Source organism: Rattus norvegicus, chromosome 5, assembly GCF_036323735.1.
Source record: "Rattus norvegicus strain BN/NHsdMcwi chromosome 5, GRCr8, whole genome shotgun sequence".
Lineage (NCBI taxonomy): Eukaryota > Metazoa > Chordata > Mammalia > Rodentia > Muridae > Rattus > Rattus norvegicus.
In genome coordinates this window covers 36,331,952-36,355,551 of record NC_086023.1, presented here as the reverse complement: position 1 = coordinate 36,355,551, position 23,600 = coordinate 36,331,952, and the positions used below count along the sequence as shown (strand labels likewise).

At 36.2% G+C, this 23,600-nt stretch overlaps 1 protein-coding gene across 2 annotated transcripts in view; it reads right to left on the bottom strand.

Moving 5' to 3' along the window:
• Nucleotides 1–2,299: 2,299 nt before the first annotated feature.
• The window catches only part of Mmp16 (matrix metallopeptidase 16), a 243,988-nt gene continuing 222,687 nt past the window's right edge, over nt 2,300–23,600 (bottom strand). The window contains 3 exon segments of one of the 2 annotated variants that reach the window (NM_080776.3): nt 2,300–11,795; nt 15,867–15,982; nt 17,870–18,020. In NM_080776.3, coding sequence (NP_542954.2) covers nt 11,461–11,795; nt 15,867–15,982; nt 17,870–18,020 — 602 coding nt within the window. In that variant the 3' untranslated portion in view covers nt 2,300–11,460. 2 annotated transcript variants of the gene reach the window in all.

Genomic DNA, 23,600 nt, shown 5'->3' with positions numbered 1-23,600 from the left:
GAGATCAAACAAGACTTGATGGAAAAGAAATGGAATATGGATTTCATCGAACATTATAGACATACAGCCCAAGAGATAGTGCAAAACGAAGACTAAGAACATTTGAAAAGTCTTGAATAAACTCATGTATATAGTTTCAAACATTATCTGAAGTGGGAAGACTTTGAGCTCTGATGTAGAGAATCCAACAGGTTGATGATGACCCAGGTACCACTGTGGGTGGGAGAGATTATAAGTAGGCCTTCACCAATATAGAAGAGGTATTAAGAAAAAGTACTAGAGGCAACATCATTCTTTGTTTGAAATACTGTGACCAAGCCAAGTGGGCCAGGAAAAAAGAAGTAGCTCGTTTAATAAAAAAAAAGTCACAAACTTTTTAAGAAATGAGCTTGATGGAGAACTTAAGAAGACAAAAAGATTACAAGAAAGAAATTATTAAATGTAGTTTTTAAGTGAGGAATGAGAAGAGTGTGGAAGTGAAAGATTAGTAGAGGAGGAGGAGAGTACTGTGACGCACTGTTGGACACTAGCCTAACTAAGGTGTTAATGTTGCAGAGAATATCAAAATGAATTGAAGCATACAATTCAGAGTCTTTAAAAAGAGATTTAAAATATAAAGAAATATAAATCACCTTAATCAACACATTCTTACAATGTGCTAGGCTTGCTACTAAAATATTTTATAGCATTATCTGGATTTTCCTTTTTCAAGAACAATTGAAATTCCAAATTGTAACGTAGATTGTGGTGAAAATCATACAGGTATGTGTACCAAAATCTATATCTGCCACAAAATATACTAGATATTACATTGATGTATACATCAATGGAAATAAGAAAAATATATTTGCTAGCGGGTCAGACAGTTCTACCTTTCTCTTGTCTGATAACAATAACAATACAAGTTCCCTTTTGGGTCCCGTCTCTTATTGATGGCTTAACAGTTTCAATTACTGTATTTTTAAAAATTGTGTTCTTTTAAAACACTATCTACAAATATAATGTGTTACACTAAACCTTGCACATCCTTTGGCGTGCTTACAAATCCCAGCAGCTCTTTTTCTTACTGCCGCTGCATGGAGCAAAGTTAGAGTTTATTGAGAAGAGTCTTTAGCATAGATTTAACCAGGAGTATTAAGGGAAAGGGGGACCTTAGGAAAGGAAAGAGTACACATTCCAAACAGGTACTGGGCACACAAGTAGAAATAGTATTACAGTATTGAATGGATGCAGATACAATTATATCTGCAGGTCTTGTACTTAAACTTTTGACATCTCTCTATACTCTCTGAGATATATTCTCTATATTTGTGTTAGAATACAGGTTCATCAACATAACAGAAACAGCTGTCTATCATAACATTTTCATCTTATTAGGCAATACATCTCCCATGACCATGTTAGTTCACTTGTCTCTGGGACCCTCATTTACATGTGGATTAAAACGAGAAGATTAGGCTGGTCATGTTGGGAAATGACTACAAGTTCAATAACAGGAGGTGAAGGACTGAGAGGGCAAAACCAATCTTTGGATCTCATCTCTCTCTGCCTCTTTCTTACTTTTATGTCTGGTGTGTATTTGTATGTATATGTATGATTAATTCATTGACATATAAGTAGACAGATTTTTGGATGGGAGAATATAATATTTTTACTTTGCTCCCAGTAACAGTTGGTATTCTTTGTAAAATTCAGATGGCCTTTGGAATCTGGGTACTACTGATACATGTAGAACTGGTTTACAGAAAATGCTTAGTTCTTTTTTATTTGTGTGATATTTTATATGCAACTACTGATATTTTCAGTGAAGGAGTGTTCTGCAAATAAAATTCTACCAGACATGGTATAAAACATAATTCCTTTAATTGAACTTAACTAATCGGGATTGGCATATGACTTTAAATATCAGATCATGCTTTCTTCTCCAAAAAGTTATTTTCATACTTTTATCATTAAAAAGCCATGTCACTGCTCATGAAAACTTGCCGAAAGTTTTCTGCCCACATTTACTGCAGGAGTATTTTTGAATCCTCTCTTTGATCACAATTGTTTGCATATAGTTCGGTGTTAAGCAGTCTTCCAATTGATAGAGCTAGATAAAGACAGTTGCTAATTTGGGAAAACACACAAGAAATATTTCTTTAAATTACCCAAGCACCTAAACATTTTCCTTGGCTGTTTCTTCATTGTTGGTTTGCTTTTCTTATCTAGGAAGACAAAGACAATAACGACTAATGTTATTGATGATACTCTAGGTGCTGGTCATAAATGAAAGCAAATCATGACTAGAATCACAATATCTATGAACCAGTTTTTGGTTTTCTTATTTATTGACATTTTTTAATTACAACACAATGAACTGATGGTAAATACAGAAGATGCAACAGTATAAAAAGCCATTTAACCTTTCCCTAGGTTAAGACACTTACAGCAGACAAACAGTGCCCCACCCTAACCCATTCTTGAATGGAAATGAAATAAATATAAATTAATAAATACAACACAAATAACTGCACAGCCCTTAACTCTTTGATTGCCATGGCACACACCATGCTGATGATTCTAGATTGTGACATTTGTATGGTTAAGGTTGCCGCAGCAGTCAAAGGGTTATAGCATTGTAAACATAAGTACCATGTGAGAAATGTTCAGTCATGTTACTGATCTATAGAATGAGATTAATAGCATGACCCTTGACCTTTAATGAGGAATCATTATAAGGAGTCAAGGAGAAAATAGCCTGGTGAGCTATTACATAATCTAGGCAACCTCTTTGTTAACAATGTGCTATGAAGCTTTAATTTTACTAATAAAACACAGTTTGTGAATAAACACTGTTCAACACACTGGTCAATAAAATCAATGAGAAATTAATTGAAGCACCACAAAATTTTGCCTGATTATATCTGACAGTCATAATACACTTTAGCACCATTTATTTAGCCTTTTATTTGCACACAAACAAGCTTTGTGTTTGTCAGTAGAAGCAATCAGGAAAAATATATATGCCAAATTTAATATGGAGTAAAAGTAATCTTGTGTGGGCAAACCCATAACATTCAACCCATAAAATCCACTAAGAAAAATAAATGGATCATTTCATGCCTTGCACATGGAAAACTACACGTAATGAAAGTCTTCATGAGAAAATGTAGAGTACAAAGTAAACAACTCAAAAACTCAAGGTTACATATTCATACTCTCTAATTGAAACCATGGGTAAAATGTCCTATATCTTAATTTCCTGGCCTTTCTCTCTGCTTCAGTCTATTGTAATTTTATAAATCTCAGTTTACTTTTAGTGTTTTCATTCCAAATATCCACACTATATAAACAAAAGATGGTTTTCATAGGAAGATGTAAAAGGGTTTTGTTTACCCAGGGGACAACTTTCCTCTGCAATTGCTTGTATCTCATTTGAACGGTGAAAGTTAAATGTTTGTGCAATTCTTAAAAAAATATATGGTATTTATTTGATAATTGACAGGAGCTTCATTCCCTTAATGATTATATATATATATATATATATATATATATATATATATATATATATAATCACATATACTATATAGTCCCAAATATATGTTAGCAGATAGCTTATATAGATATCATGTATCTATATTTTTTGTCAGTCATAGTGATCCACTGATTCTCTTGTTGGAGTAAAGATAACAACATGCATCCAAGTCTTAAAACATCTTGAAGATAAGTACCACACTGATCAAACTAGCAAATTTCTCAATGTCAACAATATTTGACTCATTTAAAAAATTAGACTATGAACTAATTATATTTTATATTTTTATTATAAATCAAGGTTATTAAAAGTTTATATTAGCACAAAATTAAACTAGCAAATTCCATCCATTTACTTTCCATAATATAAAACCAAAATATATTTGTTTAAAATTAGATAACATGTAAGGAAAAAAGAGTCGTTCAAGACTTTTACACTTGAAACAATTTTTATGACCAAGTCTCTAAAGCCCCTGAAAATAGAGGTCCACAAGAGAAATGCTGATGGCGACATAGCCAGTGCAGGAGAAGCCACTGCTGTAATAAACCCCAATCTTCTACTCTATCTCTTTCTTACACATGTAATATACCCCAGAAGGGAAATATTCCAAAGAGTCAAGGCTTTAGACATTCATGTTCTCCTGATGTACTTAAACCCTATATTGTAATATTTATCATACTGTATATTTATATTAGATAGATTTTCCCAAAATAAATTTTCGTAGCTGTCTTATCAACAAACAACAGCAATTATACTTAGTATTCTATTTTTCTAAGGGGAAGAGCTCTATAAAAATATAAGTCAATGTCAGAGTTTGGGATGTGATAAAAACTATAATTTCCATGTAATTTATGATGGAAAATATTGAGAAACAAAGACATTTCTCCAGGTTTCCAACTAGACTGTACAGTGCTACCAAATTCTGTTTTTCAAAAGAGAAAGAAAATATGACTTATTAAACATTAGCAGAATTATGGGTGGAAATTGGTGATTGAAAGTAATCAAAAATTATCTAAAAAAGGAGGCAGAAAATTCTGATAATCCCTTACTCTCAATTAGTACCCATGTTTATTTGACTGTAAAAATTAGTATTTATGAGTATAGAAAGGAATAATGGATTCCATACCATATATAAAAAGGGAAATGACTATCATAACTAAAATCATAATTTTACATAAGCAGTGGAATACATAAGGAGCAAGAAATGAAGAGACAGTAGCCTCTTATATCTCAGTGTAGTAAAAGAAAGGAAAACATTAACATTAAGTATTCCTCGTATTAATAACAAAACCATTCATTTAAAGTATGTCTTATACTAACCAGTAGGCTGTGGGTATATAGAAAGGGAATGAGCTACAATTGATATCACATGACAGGAAACAAAACATGCATTCTAGTGACTTCAAATAGATAGTGCACACAAGGCTTTATTCATCAGTATACTGGCAAGACAGGCCAACAAAGCAACGGACATTCATATAAAAGATGCCAAATACAAGCAGCACCAGAGCCAATCCTAGGGAAAAGCATCCTTCCTTGTCACACCTCACCAAACTTCATACTATTTGAGGCAAATCCAAAAATGCCCATGTTAAAAGTACTATGATATTATTCCTGGGACCCAATCTAGCTACCTATCAACTGCTACAAAGAAGTCCATATGCAATCTTCTTCTAATAAGCAAAACAGGTGAAAGAAACTAGAAATGTCTTTGTTGGCCAAAACGTTTTTGTGTTTTTTTTTCTTTTATTTTTTCTCACCATTCAATCTTTCCATTTCCTCAGTGGGGGGAAAATGCTTGTGATATCTTACTTTGAAGCCAAGTGGCCTAATGAGAAAGAGTTATATTTATACTTCATATTTTCTTCCCTTTTTTAAAGGCATACAAATCTAGCTCTGTAACAGAGCACGTGGGCACGTCACGTGAATCAGCCCAACACTCTAGCTTGTGATGTGTTTTCCTGAAGGGCCCAGTGTGCCTTTCCATAAAAGGACACATAGACCTCATATTTGAAGAAAATTCCTTCCATGTTTGTATAAGAAAAATTCTTATATCATAAAAGACATACTTCTTTTTTAGTTGAAAGACATAGAACCTCAGATCTGTCCATATACAAATGTCCTTCATATTTATGCTTATGATGTACTGATCACAAGTTATCGATTTTGCCCCATTTCCCTTACAAAGCATTCATTACAAATGTCTGTGATGCTTTTGTTACATCAGTAAACTTCTCATACACTTCTATCATGACTTAGTACAAATACTAGTTTATTTTAAAGAAATGATGCATGCCATGTTCTGTTACCAGTCAATGGCTGTACTTAAACAATGAAAGCTGCTACTTCTGGATCCTACCAAATAATTGAAGGGAATTATGAAATACCACCAGAGATTTCTTTTTCTGAATTTCGGTGACTATGTCAAGTTCATATTCATTCTAGGCTTTCTATACTGTTGGATCATATTTCAGAGTAGACATGTTGAAGAAGATATCGATAATTAGATGTTCTTGATATGACCAGAAATATTTCAAAATTAAGTCAAACTTACAGCAAAAGTAAGACACGAGAAACAATGTGAGTGGTACATTATGGACAGATTCTACTATTAGATCAGACTAGAACACTAAGGCAACTTCAGCTACTATGCCAAGTGTTTTGTCTTATATGATTATTGAGGTAAATTTCTATCCTAGGGAAATGGCTTTTTCTCACAGGGTTCTAACACCTTTCAGACTGAGGTTACTGAATGAAAACTTTTAACTTTTAATATTTTGGGTCTATGAGTCAATGAATGATCATCATATGTGTTTACACAGGTGACATCTAATGGGCACTGACTAAGTATATACATTGATAAATTATGTACTCATTCCTGGCATGAGGAGCTTGAAGTTACAATTTCTCTATTATATTCATTCTCGCTGAAGAAAACTTTCAGTTGTAATATTACAGAGTGCTAGAGTTTGACTTTATATTTTACAGAAGATTTATTTTAGCCTTCTCCACTGCCCGCTCTACTTATAAAATGTAGCTTTCATATCAATAGTGTGTTATTCTCCTTGAATGTTAGTGTCTTTATTATACTATGTTCAACCATTAGTAGTGACTCATTTAAACTTCTCAGGCAACAGAAAAACTGTCATTTAGACTTCCAGCCCCTGGCACTTGTTTGATGTGCTTCTTATAAATCAGTATTGTAGAGGTAACTGCCATTTAAAGGAATAGTCAGATTATACCAGTAAGTTACTTGATGTTTTCATTGGTATCATAGAGTAGTGGAGACAATATATATAGTTCTTTGTGATAGTTCATCAGAATGTCACACTTGTGTTTTAAATGGTATGTTGTGTCTTTGATAGCTTGGAATATGTTCTTATGATATCAAAAATTAAACACTTGGCTGTGATTACTGTAAACATTTTTTCACCATCCCCAGGCTTATTTAATTATATACTATAATCTCACAGATTCAAAACTATCAGCAAATCACTGCCTTTATTTGTTTTGGGAAATAAATACCAAGTACCTAAAAAAGGAAAATGATTATTTTCATGACTTTTGTTTATCTATTCAAGTAATAACATCTATTCTATTCCTCTTCAGATAGCACATTGAGTTACTCAATTGTAAGATCCACATGACAGGAGTCTGAATTTGTGCTGTATTAGAATAGAAACACAACATGGAGAACTTGAGAATATTACATTACACTTCCTAGAATCCAGTATATACACCCTCATTCCGATATTACACTGAGCAGGAGACCTGGGCAATGTTCTTAGCAATTACACTGCATTCTAATTGATTAACTCACAGAAATGAAATAAAATTAAATGTACTGTCTTTGAAGAGCCAAATTATGTGTGGATGAAAGAGACTTTAGGCAGCTTGAGTACTAACGATAAGGTTTTCCTATTTCAGGAAACTTCTCTCTACTTTTTTATTACTTAGCAATTGCCTCTTGGCATTCATTACTAAGTAACTTATTATATGTGATTTAGAAAAGCTCTGGTAACTGGTTAGTAACAGAAGCTGTATTTGTCAGGAGCATCTATTGTTTTCTGATTGAGCCCTGTAAACCTGCCATGGCAAAGGACATCTGTCTTCACCTGCTGTGAGAGCCATCTCTGCAGAAAACTTTGTTCTCAGATGAGTTAACAATTACCTAAAATCACAACTATCTCTACAGATCTGATATGGAACAACTGCTCTATAGAATTCGAACTGATCATCTCTCTTAGTACTTAGCCTGATTAAAAATATACAGACAAAGAGTATTTACCTGAAGTTGTAAACATGAAAATCACTTTATGTAAAAATCATTACCTTGTTTACAGTTGTCTTCATATTCGTTAAAGTAATAAACCTAATGAAACATCTGAATTGTTTTATGAACACAAATATGTTTTCATTTCAGTTTTGGAAACAGTAGGACAGAGCTTTGTATGTTTCTCATTTAGAGGTTACAGAAAACATTTGATTGGTTGACCGTTTTCACTGATACTGAGCTGACATTATGATCTTGATCCAGATAACTTCTTTTTCAAAAATTTAATTGCTATTTTTTTTCAAGTGCTAGGTTAACTCATCATTGTCATGATTTCTATAGCGTTGCCTCATCTTTTAATACAAATCCCAAGCTTATGAAGAATCAGCCATCATGTGAATGAAGTGCCTGACATACAGTGAACAAAGGAAGCCCAATGCTTTTGATCACACTGTACTTAGGTCATATCACTTATGACCTTATAGGGGCCACAGTCAAGATAGTAGACACAGAAGCCATATTTAGTACACAGACTTCTCACAGTGAAGGCAACAAAACCCAAATCATATCCATGATATTTACCAGAATCGAAGCACAATAAAGACTCCTCCCTTTCCATTGCTATGGTGATTTTCTAGCCCTTAGGTACTTACAGTTTTGCGATGAATCAGGGTATTGTGATGGATGAGTAAAGAGGCAATAAATTGCTTATTGATTTTAGAGAGAAAAAAGTTCAATGCATGTCGATGGAGTTCCTTGATGACTTGCACATGTCCCAAAAAGGTTACAGTTACTTACTTCTATTATTAGAAAAAGAAAACGTTTCCAGTCATTTTTTTTATTTTTTTTCTTGACATCAAGGTCCTGAAAGGATTAAACCCTCTAACAAGCAAACACTGTATAAACAGGCTTATGTATACAGTCCTCCATGCTCTGTCGTAACTAACTCTAATATTCGCATCATCTAGAAAGGAAGTACTGAAGCACAGCTATAGGGCTGATCCTTGCCCTCCCTGTGTTATTGACCCTCACATTCAAAATCTTGGATGTTCTGTTGATGTACAATATGCATTGCATAACGTGGTATTACGAAGCCATTTCTCTTTCCTGTTTCTTTTTCTTAGTTTTACAAAATATGCTCAGATTGTAGGAAACACCATTCTGCCAGGCTTTTCAGCATGCCACCCATAATTAAAAATGTTTTCCCCAACCAAATCATAAACATGTAGTTTAACCAAAGGCATTCTAACTTTCATGCTATGTTGAGTATAAATATAAATTCAAGGCAGCCAAACTATCCATTTCCAAATAAGAATGTATACCTACACTCATTAAAAATCATCTGGAAATGTGTATTATTAGCAAATGAGTAAGAAATTTTCACTAGTATAAAATTCCTGCTTTATATAAAAGCCATACTGGCCATTCAAGTATTGGAGGTTTTTTTTTTCCTATTTTTTTATAATTTTTACTAAAATGATGAAAATAAGCTTGAAAGTAAAGAAAAAATTAAAAAAAAATACCTCTACCTAGGGCATATTCAGAGTGTGCATGTAGAGAGCAAAGCGCCATCTGCAGATCCACTACCGAAACTCTCTCTCCACTCTAAGGAAACAGCTCTTGTTTACTAGGTTTTGGAGAATAACAATAATCCAGTGGAGAAGTGACACCAGATTTCCTTCAGTTTGTGCCAGTTTGCAAGTTAAAGGTCAAAGGGCAAATACACAGAACAGGGCTCTTCCAGGAAAAAATTTCACAGAAGACAATGTTTAAGTTGTTGTTAATGACAGTCAACAGATCAATAGCATGTTCAAGGCAAGCTGTTCATTGTTTCAAAAGCTAATCCCCTCAAAAGCTGGCTTTCACACAAAGCCAATTGTCTGACTCATGGGGTGCTTTCCTTCTGACCATCTCTAATAAGTTCACAGCCCAGTGGCTGTCAAGCCATTCACTTCAAGAAGCAGCTTCTAACATCAATAAAGAGGTCTGTCAGTTTCTGACTTTTCTCTAGGAAAAAATATTGATAGGATCCTGCTCTGCAGGTCACATGAAGATGACAATCCTGCTGTTAGGACAGATTACACTCAACAATGGGATGCTTTGGTGTCTCTTGGCTCTGTCAGTGATCAAATAGATGGCTAAGCGCCAGAAGCCACACCAACCCTTTGAGAACTATGGCTGACATGCAATAGGAAATGCATTCGATGATATTCATGCAACTCAGAGTCATCGTTTTAATTCAGTTTTAACCAAGCAATGCGAACAGCATATTTTATGGCAAACTGAGTTTTCATGCAATGGATTTTAAATTAAAAAAAAAAGATCAATGTGTCTGAAGAAGAAAAAGCTTAGACTGTTCTAACCGATTATTCGAATAAAATTTCACTCTCATGAGATATTGTTAACAAAATATCTTTTTTATTTGCCAGAAAAGTTTTGGCAAGTCACACCACTGTTGTTTGTTATAAAAGCATTTATGCAGTACTGTCAGTCATTAAAGAATTACATGGGATTGTAAGGTATGCTTTACAAGTCTGAACTTCTCGAACATGTGATGGCTTTCCCTTTTGGCCACTTCTACAAATGACCAGATTGCAAGACTGATCATCCTGACTCTGTAAGCTGGTCTGATAGTTCTCAAAGGGTTACACCGATGTATTAAAGAGGAACATATCTTTATAATATGACCATCACTTTCTTTACTTCAGAGACACAATGCTTCTCGCTCTGCTTTGCGCTGAGTATTGCTGACAGACCAATGGACGGCCTGGGACAAAGGCCTAACACAACTGGGAAGAATGTCACAATGATGCTGTGTCAGGAGGCAAGAGGGGGTTCAGAAACATTTCAAAACAACCAAAAGGTCCTGTTTGAATACAGCTATGAGTATGGAGGTGATGATACATTGTGGACATAGTTGAGAACAGCTGTAGAAAATGAAAATGCATGTATTATTAAGGCTGTTACTATATTGCAGATATTTTGGCCCCTTGTTTGTTGGAAAATGGCTGTCCCAACAGTCTAGCGTCCTGCATGTATGTTCCAGATCTCCCACCTGACAAGACAATGCGCAGGAAACTATCCATAGTGGTCACAGAGCTATCTTCTTTGGAGACAAAGCTGTTTTGGATCTTCACACTTTTCTGAAAGTTCAGTTGTGGATTTTGTTGTTTTTAAACTCTTCTTTTGCTTTAAAGCAAAAACCTATGGGTTTTCTGATTTGCTTTCTCTCTCTCTCTCTCTCTCTCTCTCTCTCTCTCTCTCTCTCTCTCTCTCTCTTTCTTTCTTTCTCTTTCCCAGAAATGGGCTCAGATTTCAGAAGGAAAAGTATTTTAAAAAAAAAAATAAGAAGAAACTTTTCTTCTATATTTCCTCTTCTTCAGTTAATCCTGAAATTTTACTGGGCATTGAGCGTGCAGAGGAAAGGCCTAGAACTGAATGACAAAGAAAGACAGAGGACTGAAGAACGGCAGATACTGTGCATCATGGAAGCTTCTCCATGAATATATTTCCACTCATGTGCAGGACCAGCAACCATCTAGGTTTGGAAGGTCAGCCTCGATCAGCTGCCACAAGCCTGCTCCTAGCTAGGAAACAGCATAACAGCTCTTGTCTTGAATCTCAAGTTACCACAAACTCCCGGAAAAGAAAGAAAAAAGAAATCCCTACATCACACCCACTCTTGCATAGAGCGTTTACAGTACAGTATGTGGCGGGGTGTTCCTTTCCGCTTGAACTGGAACACAGTGTAAACCAATACAAGGAGGCATAAGGCCAAGATGCAGGGAATGACAATAGCTATGGCTTTCACAGTGCTGGCTGTGTTGTCCAGTTTGATGACAATGTCTACATCATCTGGTGGGCTGAGACCTTCTTTATCTCGGTCTGTTGGTCCATCACAGCCCATAAAGTCCTTGAGGATGGATCTTGGATACCCAGGTTCTACTTTGAGTATCTGGTTGTTGAATTTCCAATACTCCTTTCCTTTGTAGAAATAGGTAAAGCCTGGAGAGAAAACATACACACAGAGGTACCACTCATTGGTGACCAGGTATATGCATACAGATGATAATGAAATAGGCAACTTCTCAAAACATGTAGCTTAATATCTTAAGTCCTTTCAATTTCCAAGGAAAAAAAGTCACCGGTTCAACTGACTTACAAAGGCTCTTCATGAACCTTCCAGGGATTGACTTTTTTCTCTTCCTTCCTTCTTTCCTTCCTTCCTTCCTTCCTTCCTTCCTTCCTTCCTTCCTTCCTTCCTCCCTCCCTCCCTCCCTTCCTCTATCCCTCCCTCTCTCCCTCCCTTCTTTCCTTCCTCCATGCACCTTTTCTTTTCTGAAGCTGTCCTAGAATTCTCTAAAGAGTGCAGATGGGCCTCAAACCCAGGACAATTAACTTTTTGGTCTCAGTTTGCCAAACGTTTGGGCTGCTGATGTATGGCAGCAAACTGCCTCATATGTTCTGATGTTAAACAAACAAACAAAACAATGAATAAAATGTATGTTACCTATAGACAACTTCGGGTGGTGATAAGTTAATTATTGCTATTGTAAACTGTAAAGGGGGTCACATTCTTTATCTGACTTATGGGAGTACTATCATATAATTCACACTAGAATCATGACCTTTATCAGAGTATGCAGTTTGTTTGAAAAATTGGATTATTAGTTTATCCTTAAGGTGACCCTGAGGAGGTTGTTCAATGCACGATTAAAATGTTTCTCATGTATTCAAATCTTGAGCATTTGCTCAACATCTTACTAAATAAGAAGTTCCCCTTTAGCTTTGAATAAGAAATCTTGACAAGTGGATGGTATGTGGGAATTTTAACAAGCAAATGTGTTTATAACCTGTTGTGTAGTAATCTTGTTTCTAGCTATATGTTATGCCTACTTTGTCTTTTCGCCATTAATTGGTTTTGTGTGCGTGTGTGTGTGTGTGTGTGTGTGTGTGTGTGAGAGAGAGAGAGAGAGAGAGAGAGAGAGAGAGATATGCTGATAAATTTTATTCTAAAATTGTACCACATATACCTTATAGAATTTTAAAAATTACTATTAAATGTTTTAGGAATAGAGAAAAGTATTATAATTCTAGGCTTAATATTCAAATACTTTTATTTAATTGATGAGGAATTGATAGAAGTTTCAAATTCCTCAGTGGTCTGTGATCCAACATAATAGATGTGTTAAGTTCTTAACATACATAAACTTGTTGATTTTCTTAGAAAGATTTCCAACATCTTAAGACACATACCCAAGTCTGTGATTACGTTCCATGGATTTGATTCTTGCTTTATGTCAAACAGAATCAACAATAAAATAGAAAAAAATGCTATAGGAGTTTAAAGATATATTTTGAAGGTTGTCTATTTTGAATGGTGTGCTACAACCCAAGGATTCAAATGATGATTGGTAATGCATGCTATTATTACGGGAGAGTTAAATTGAGAAAAGCACTGTTTTATAACATTTATAATTCTTCCACTATTTAGAAGAATTACTTTTGTTATATTTTTTGAGAGCTGTTAAGAGGCAAACACAGACAGACTTATGCAACAGTTCATAGCAGGAAGTGAAACATATGACTTTGCTTCTTAAATGCCACTGCACAGATAGATGACACTCATTGGATAAAGAATTCCGCAATCTCAAGAACATCAGATAGGCCAGATAGGTCATTATTGGTAATGTTATATTGGAAATTATTTTGTTTAGTTTTGTAAAAGTCTGCTTTGGCTTTTAATTTTGAAGAAGACTTAGTTATTCAGGCGTAGAAACGTGTCAAATGAAAGGAGATTCAAACTCTTTTGCGGGAGAACTAGTGTTTGATCAGTCTAGTGAGACACGGTGTACTTATCCAGCAAGTTTGGATGAGAAATCCAGACCACCCATAAAATCACAGACTATGAGATGATCAGAGATGAACAATATCATTGTTTATAATTAGATAGTCAAACTAGGTGAGAGTACTGCTAATGGTTATAAAGGACAAACTCATGTCTATAAGTGTCCTTATCTCTAACTTTTAGCGCTAATTACTATAAGGTAATGGACAAAAAGGCAAAGTTCAGAAGAAGCCCCATCCATACTAACACATCTACAGTTCAAACATTACAGCAGGAGACCCTAAGCATGGAAACAGAATTTACACTTACCAACTATACTTGTTAGAATAAAAGCTGGTCAGTAGGTGTAAAAGAGGAAGTCTGAAATCTTTGCAAGACATTTGTCAAATTTTGATTCTGCACTAATCGACTGTAAAAATTTAGGTTTATCATCTTTACTTCTTAAATATCAGTTGATGACTTCCTCAGCTGTTCACTCGCTAAAAAATACCTGTGCTCTTCGATTCCTGTGTTATGCTTCTTATGAGGAAACTTTTAAGAGAGAAATCAATGGCAGTGCAATGTACTTTATATTGTTTTCATTAGTTCAGACCTTATGAGATCATTTTTTTTTATCGTTTTGGCCTCACAAAGTAATGAGGCAGTCTACCTCAGTGGTACATTATTGCCATAGGCACTGTATCTATTTTCTGTTCTTTTATTTTTTCTTAGGTAAAATTAATTTGTACCCAATAAATACTAATGAATATACTGATTTGTGTAAAATACGTGTGTGAGTTGTATTTGGAGATTTTAACAGGGCATAGTGAGGTGGATAATTAATCAACAGAACCGAAAAACAGAATTATTTTAACAGGTAAACACAGGGCTGCACACTGAACCACAAACGTGAAAAATAGTTTGGATATAGGTAAACTAAAACTGGAAACATAAATAAAATATTTGATTTGTATAGAATGTAGGAATAACTTTTAAGGAGAATTTAATTTTCTGCGATAGTTTTAGGAGTGTTAAAAATCTTCCAAGCTTTTTGAAATAGAGTTGAAGAATAATGGCTAAGAAGAAATCACACAATTTAGTTGGTCTGAGCGAATAGAATTTTGATTACTATAGTTACTTAGGGCAGGATAAAAGTGAAGAGGAAAAGAGGCAATAACAATAACAACAGCAACAACAAAAAGGAAACAGAAATATTACAATTACTAGAGTCTCACTTAATAACACAGCTCTTTAAGAAGCTATATTTAGCATTTCCTCAGTTTGGAACAAGTGAGAAATTAGAAATATACAACAGGTCACTGATCATGTCAATGTAATGTGGAAAATTTGTTAACGTTTTTGTTTTGTTTTGTTTTAGAGAGTGTATTAGAGCACATTTAAGAGTGGTTAAATGGTTTGGAATCAAGTTTTAGAAATATGTCTAAATTATGTTCAGCAGTAAGCTATTTAGCACAGATGAGTACTGATTAAAGAAGCCAGACAATTAAATAAATTTGTGTATAATAGTTGGCACATAGTAAGCATTCATATGACATCAGGAAGACATTTCATGGGTGAAAAGAAAAAAATAAATTTTATATTTAGATAATAGAAATGAGATATTTCACCTAATTGAGAATAACAATAAAACCTGTAATTTAGTTTTAAATATATTAATTAACATATACTCACTATTAGGAGATTTCTAACAGTAAATTTTGATAGTAATGAAAGAGTGAATGAGAGAAAACATTTTATTGTCCTGTCTTCTTTGCTGTATGATTATAAACATAGTGTATAAGCCTTCTATGTTGTTTCTTATGATGATATCAATATACTCGGTCTACCTATTGTGTTGAGGAGAGTCTTCTGTTACACATGATTACCAGAAAGTGCTATTGTAATTGGCTAAACTTAGGACAGTGTCTTTGGGAAGAAATCCTGTTCCACATACATTTGTTATTATGGTATTTTTAGGAATTTTAATCGGTAAGTAGTATATCAGGTTACTAAAATGTATTTAATCTTCAATAGTAAACTACTTTTTATGTTTCCTTCCAATGAATTGAAATAATAAAAATCAAATTTAAAACCATTCAGGGTGTGAATTAAATGTAAATTCCCAAGGAGAACAAAACTAAATGTAAATAGCTATCACTAGCATGGCACTTTCAAATTACTTGTTTTAACATTAAATGGTGATATTAAAACAGAAAACATAGCAGTTGAGTAGTGTGTGCACTGTGTACCATTTTCCTTGTGGACGAAAGCTCCCTGAGGTGATTCAGGGATTCCTTTCCAGATGGTGATGGGCTTGGGATAGCCAGGGTCCATGGTTTTCATTTCTTCACTATATCTCCAATACCTAAGATTGGACAATCACAACAATACCTGCGTGAAAAAGTCACTCATGCATGCATTTGTATTTTCATTAAATGATGGTAACTTCCTGTGCACCTGTTACTAACTTTTAAATAAATTACTGATTGTAATCATTGGAAGAACAACTGACCTAAACATTATTCTCTGTCTTCTTCAATGTATTATTCTCCATATCCATCAGATGGTAAAATGACTATTCAATATGATAAAGTTAATAATCATGCTAAGTGCTTAAACTATATAATAGACTAACAGTTCATAAGGATGTCACCCAAAATGATATACATATCTATACATAAATGTAAATATGGTCCTGAGGTATAACCCTGAATAAAACACACAAGCTCTAGGTTTAATTAACATTGAATTTTTAGATATGTGACAATATAATCAACAAACCAGTTCATCAATGAAGATGTACAATGAAGAGTTAGTAACAGCTATGAAGAGAACACCACATAAAACTTTTATAAATCTGTATATTATAGCATTTGAAAGTAAATCCTTTGTGAAAAATTAATATTTCAGGTTAGAGATTAGAGGAACAGCAAAAATGAGAGGGTAGCATTGGGAAAAGCTATGAGAGCAGCAACGAGAGCAGTGAGAGAGTAGTGAGAACAACACTGAGTGCGGCAGTGGGAGAGGCAGACAGAGCAGCAGTGAGAGAGCAGTGAGAGCAGCAGTGAGGGCAGTGAGGGCAGTGAGAAGAGCAGTGAGAGAGCAGTGAGAGCAGCAGTGAGGGCAGTGATGGCAGTGAGAGCAGCAGTGAGAACAGCAGGGAGAGCAACAGGGAGAGAGCAGTGAGAGTAGCAGTGAGAGCAACAGGGAGAGAGCAGTGAGAGCAGCAGTGAGGGCAGTGAAAGGAGCAGTGAGAGAGCAGTGAGGGCAGTGAGGGCAGTGAGAGCAGCAGTGAGAACAGCAGTGAGAGCAACAGGGAGAGAGCAGTGAGAGCAGCAGTGAGGGCAGTGAGAGGAGCAGTGAGAGAGCAGTGAGGGCAGTGAGGGCAGTGAGAGCAGCAGTGAGAACAGCAGTGAGAGCAACAGGGAGAGAGCAGTGAGAGCAGCAGTGAGGGCAGTGAGGGCAGAGTGAGAGCAGCAGTGAGAACAGCAGTGAGAGCAACAGGGAGAGAGCAGTGAGAGCAGCAGTGAGAACAGCAGTGAGAGGAGCAGTGAGAGCAGCAGTGAGGGCAGTGAGGGCAGTGAGGGCAGTGAGAGGAGCAGTGAGAGAGCAGTGAGAGCAGCAGTGAGGGCAGTGAGGGCAGTGAGGGCAGTGAGAGCAGCAGTGAGAACAGCAGTGAGAGCAACAGGGAGAGAGCAGTGAGAGTAGCAGTGAGAGCAACAGGGAGAGAGCAGTGAGAGCAGCAGTGAGGGCAGTGAGGGCAGTGAGGGCAGTGAGAAGAGCAGTGAGAGAGCAGTGAGAGCAGCAGTGAGGGCAGTGAGGGCAATGAGAGCAGCAGTGAGAAGAGCAGTGAGAGCAACACGGAGAGAGCAGTGAGAGCAGCAGTGAGGGCAGTGAAAGGAGCAGTGAGAGAGCAGTGAGGGCAGTGAGGGCAGTGAGAGAAGCAGTGAGAACAGCAGTGAGAGCAACAGTGAGAGAGCAGTGAGAGCAGCAGTGAGGGCAGTGAAGACAGTGAGAACAGCAGTTATATTATTAAATGTAGTAATTAAATTAACTGTAAATATGTTATATAAAATACACTGTGACAATATTTCTGCCACACTAACTCTTTTGTGTATATATATATATATATATATATATATATATATATATATATATACATGTCATCATTCACTATGAATGTCTATCTCTGAATAGGAACCCTGATTTTCCAGTCATTAGTTTACGGCTAACATGCCACCTACATACTGACCGGTCGCCTTTGAAGAAATAGGTTTTGCCAACATCTTCCCACCATATGGCAGAATCAATACCATGAGGGGGGATTCCATTTCCAAGGGTAATCAAGTCATGAGGGTATCCAGGTTGAAGAGTTGTGTCTTTGAACACCCAGTATTTGTTACCTGTATAACATAAGTGTAGATATAGAATGAATTAGTAAAACATCAATCACAAGATACCTGTCAGCTTAGTGCATGGATATGACTATGCAAGAGCTCCTGGAAATAAATCAGTCATTTTTACACCTAGAATATTGATATTCTGGCTCAAACAATAATGGGGTTTTTCAAAGACAGATATAGTGAATAAGTACCTAAGTAGTCTAAATATAACAGTTAATCTAAACATAAACGAAAACTACTTCTTAATAGTATGGTATAAATATGTGTGTTAAATTAAAAACTAAATTTATAGCTTAGATATAAGGAAACCATTTTATGTCAAAGATTCTTTTCCTGGTTTATCAAAGATCCCACATCTATAAATTGCTAGCATTTTTCTGTGCTTTTTATATATTGTACCTATTTGATTTTGTGATGATAACATCTACTCTATTAGAGCATTCCCAGTGGGTTGATAAATTCCTTTTATTATGTAGGCATTTCCAAGTAGCTTTTGTCAAACAAAGCTCTCCTCTTTTGACTCTGCACTTATTAGAATTATAAAACTTATGGATTAAACAAAGAACAAAGAAAATTTAACCCTAAACTGTTCAAAATTGCAGAGTAGAATATAAAAACAGCAGGTAGACTTTAGTCAATTATGCTGATATTTGTAAATTGTCTAAAGAAAACATACCTCTCACACATCACTCTTTTGGCATACTGCATCCATAACCAATTTAGTAAGATAAATCAATTGTTTCAGAGATAGGGAATATTTATTATTTTAGAGTTAAGGGCATTTTTAGGGGTACCAGTACAAAGGGCTGATTGGTTATAATACAGCACTGATTATTAGGTGGGTGGAAAGCCAGAGTGGTGGGACCTGTCTGCTAAGTTATGGAGGCTTGCAGAGAGCTCTAAACAAGGTGATTTTTCAGACAAGGCCAGACAAGGCCAGGCATCCATATTCAGGGACATTCTCCAGTCAAAGACAGGCAGAGACAGGGAGGCACCACTGAGAAAAGGTGTTCCCCAATTTATGCAGAACTCAAAAAGCAATCTGATCAGGGGAGATGGCTACCTTAATAGCAAGGTTCTCCAACAGCAACCATTTCTTACATCACTGAAAGTTAATTTTAACTTGACATTTAACTGAGACTTTCACTTTTAGGATCATCAGTACTTCAACTAAATGATCCTTCACTGTGATGTTTTTAATGAAAATCACCACCATAGACTTATATATTTGCAAGTACAGTTCTCAGGTAGTGAACTCTTTGAGAAATATCAGAACAATTAGGAGGTTTGGCCCCATTGGAGTAGTTGTGGCCTTCTTGGAGGTGTGTCTCTGAGGGTTACTTTGGGGTTCAAAATACCTATGTCAGGCCCAGTGACTCTTGACATTTTGTCTGAGGATCAGGATGTAAAACCTTCCCCAGTGTAAGGGATTGTTGGGGGGGGTGGGTAATGGGGGATGGATGGGGAGGGGAACAACCATATAGAAGCAGGGAGGGGTTAGGGGGCTGACAGACAGGAGACTGGGAAAGGGAATAACATTTGAAATGTAGATGTTTATAGAACATTCCATCCTAAAATAAAAAGATATAACTTCTTCTTAGAACATCATGGAACCTTTTCCAAAATTGACCATATAATCAGTCACAAAACAGGCCTCAACAGATACAGGAAGATAGAAATAATCCCATGAATCATATCAGATCCCATGGAGTAAGACTGGTCTTCAATAAAAACAATAATGGCAGAAAGCCATATTTTGATTTCTTCCCTTCCAATTTGTATCCCTTTGACCTCTTTTCGCTGTCTGATTGCTCTGACTAGGACTTCGAGTTCTATATTGAATAAGTACGTAGAGACTGGGCAGCCTTGTCTAGTCCCTGATTTTTGTGGGATTGCTTCAAGTTTCTCTCCATTTAGTTTGATGTTAGCTACTGGTTTGCTGTATATTGGTTTTACTTTGTTAGATATGGGCCTTGAATTTCTGATCTTTCCAGGACTTTTATCATGAAAGGATGTTGAACTTTTTCAAATGCTTTCTCAGCCTCTAATGAAATGACCATGTGGTTTTTATCTTTCAGTTTGTTTATATAGTGGATTACATTGATGGATTTCCGTATATTAAACCATCCCTGCATCCCCAGGATGAAGCCTACTTGATCATGATGGATGATTGTTTTGATGTGTTCTTGGATTCTTTTTGCAAGAATTTTATTGAGTATTTTTGTATCAATATTCATAGGGGAAATTGGTCTGACGTTCTCTTTCTTTGTTGCGTCTTTGTGTGGTTTTGGTATAAGAGTAATTGCGGCTCCATAGGATGAATTTGGTAGTGCTCTATCTGTTTCAATTTTGTGGAACAGTTTAGACAGTATTGGTATGAGGCCTTCTGTGAAGGTCTGATAGAATTTTGCACTGAACCCAGCTGGGCGTGGGCTCTTTTTGGTTGGGAGACTTTTAATAATTGCTTCTATTTCTTTAGGAGTTATGGGGTTATTTAGATGATTTATTTGTTCCTGATTTAACTGTGGTACTTGATATCTGTCTAGAAAATTGGAATAGGAATGGATTAAAAAATGTAGTGCATCTACACAATGGAGTACTACTAATCTTCAAAAGCAATGACTTACATGAAATTCATAGGCAAATGGATGGAACCAGAAAATATCATCCTGAGTGAGGTTACTCAATCACAGAAAATCACATTTGGTATCCACACATTGATAAGTGGATATTAGTCAAAAAGCTCAAATTACCCAAGATGCAATCTACAGCCACAGGAAGCTCCAGAGAAGGATGACCAAAATGCAGATGCTCCCACTCCTTCTTAAAAGGGGAAAAAATATTCACAGGAGGGGATATGGAAGCAAAGTTTAGAGCAGTGATTCAAGGAATGGCCATTCAGAGCCTGACCCACATGTAGTCCATTTATATACAGCCACCAGAACTAGATAAGATTGATGAAGCTAAAAATTGCATGGAAAGGGACTGGATACAGATCTCTCCTGAGAGACACATCCAGAGTACATCCAATACAGAGGCCAGTGCTAGCAGCAAACCACCGAACTGAGAACAGGACCCCCTTGGGGGGAATTAGAGGAAGTATTGAAAGAGTTGAAGGAGCTTGCAACCCCATAAAAACAACAATGCCAACCACCCAGAGCTTCAGGGACTAAACCACTACTGAAAGACTAAACATGGACTGACCCAGGGCTCCAACTGCATATGTAGCAGAGAATAGCCTTGTTGGGGCACCAATGGAAGGGAAAGCCCTTGGTCTTGCCAAGGTTGGAACCCCAGTGCAGGGGAATATGGGGGAGGGAAGTAAGGGGGATGTATAGGGGGAATGCCCATATGGGGGATGGGGAGGGGAGGGAATGGGGGCTTATGGACAGAAAACTGGGAAGGGAAATAACCTTTGAAATGTACATAAAGAAATATATGATAAAAAATCTAAAAATAAATGTAAATAAGAAATAACCAATTTAATAAAAAAAAATCCTTCAGCTATTTTCCTAGCTCCATATTTTCCTGCATGCTACCATGCTTCTTGCCATGATGATAATGGACTAAGGCCCTCAACCTGCACACTCAAAATTAAATCCTTTCCTCTATCAGAGTTGTATTTGTCATAATGTCTCTTCACAGCATTAGAATACAGCTAGTATATTCAATCTTCTTTGTAGATTAAATTGACCAATTAAAGTAGTTACTTTTTTGAGCAACTAGGAAGACATGTTATATTGTTCCTTTGCCCTGTAGAGTTTGTTTTTGATCTTGATTTCTTGTGTCTTCAACAACACATTAATATTTATATTTGTTTCTCGTTTCTTAGTATAAATATTGATTGTGCTTTTCACCATGGGTTCTTATCTTGTTATCTGAAGGTTTTGGTACCTTTGGAGGATAGGGACTGGTCAGTTGCCATAGTTCCCTAGAGGCAGGCCCGCTCTGCTCTGCTGCCTGCCCACTAAGGTATGAATAGCACTGGCACACAGTTCTTCTATCTGTTCTGCCTTTCCTTCACTCTAGGAGGGACTGGAATCCCATTGAAACCACAAGTCAAAATCACATTTCTTCCTATAAGTTATCTGTCAGGATTTCTGTCACAGAGAAAAGGAAAGTGGCTACTAAAAATCACAAAAGCAAGTCTGTAAGAGCCAGATTAAGAATTCCTGTAGTGGGGTTGGGGATTTAGCTCAGTGGTAGAGCACTTGCTTAGGAAGCACAAGGCCCTGGGTTCAGTCCCCAGCCCCGAAAAAAAAAAAAAAAGAATGCCTGTACTGTAGACTTACAGTATTACCAAGATACATCCTTTCCCTCAAAGAATTACCCCCCTCCTTTCTGCTGAACAGCTTTTTGATCAGCCATCCCCTTTGGGATTGAGATTTATAAATTAGTGGGATTATGTCATTGCCAACAAATGTTATGATTTACTTCTTTTTATAAAATTTCAATCTCCCCCTCAGACAAGCATTATAATACATTAGAATATCCATGCTACATGTCTAGATTCCTGTGCAGAGAACACCATGAAGAGCCCTTTCAGCAAGAGGAATTGGGTATATCAGTGAACTGAAAGATCACTGGAGTACAATGAGCAAGGAAATAACACTAAGAGCCCAGCATTTGCAGTGCATTGGTAAAGCCTTCAAGGTAGTCACATCAGGGAAGGAACATGATGAATTTTAATTTTCAAAAAACTTGTTTGGGGTCTTTTCACAAGTGTTCTTGACAGAAAAATATAAACAAAAAACCAATCTCTTGTAAGAATAAATTAACTAAATGAGTCCATCAGATAACTAACTTTCCCTGTCCTCTGATGTGTGCACTAGAGGCACAGGAGTAAACAAGGCTGGCAACATTTCCTGTGTCATAAGGCTCACCATCTAGTGAGGGGATGAGGAGTAGGGGAAACTAACTTAAATCAAACAAAATAACAAATAAAACAATTTTGAAGAGAGAAAAATGATCATGTTGAATAAAAGGACATTACTATGATGGAGAAATATTAGGGGCAATTTTGCACTGAATGCAGTTAAGATCAGCATTCATTCTTTCGTAGGTATGAATGTAGAGGTGTCTGAAGGGGTATCATTTGCCACTTGTGTTTGCACATGCATGTGCACATGGAGGCCAGAGGTCAACAGCATCTGTCATTTTTTATGGACTGTCCACCTTGTCTTATGAAAGTCAGTCTCTCATTGGTCTGGGGATTAGTGAAGTAGGCTAAGCTGACTGGCTAGTGGTCACTCCAGAAATACGTGTCTTCACCTTCCCAATGTTGGGAGTATATTTCATAACAATCTCTAATCAATATTGATGTATATATAAATTCAAAGATAATAGATTAGTGAAGGCTGTTTTACATGACTGAAATGTTGAAAGCCAATGGTACAATGGGACAAAGTTTACTGTATGGTTAAGCAAAAAGCAGGTGCAACTGAGATGGTAAGGTACAAGTGAGGACAGGGACTTCCACAGGAGTTTGGATTTTATTTTATTTTATTTTTTTATGTTCAAAGAGGTAGAAAGTAACTGACAATTATATAAAATGGTTTAGTCAGTTTGACCAAAAATGCA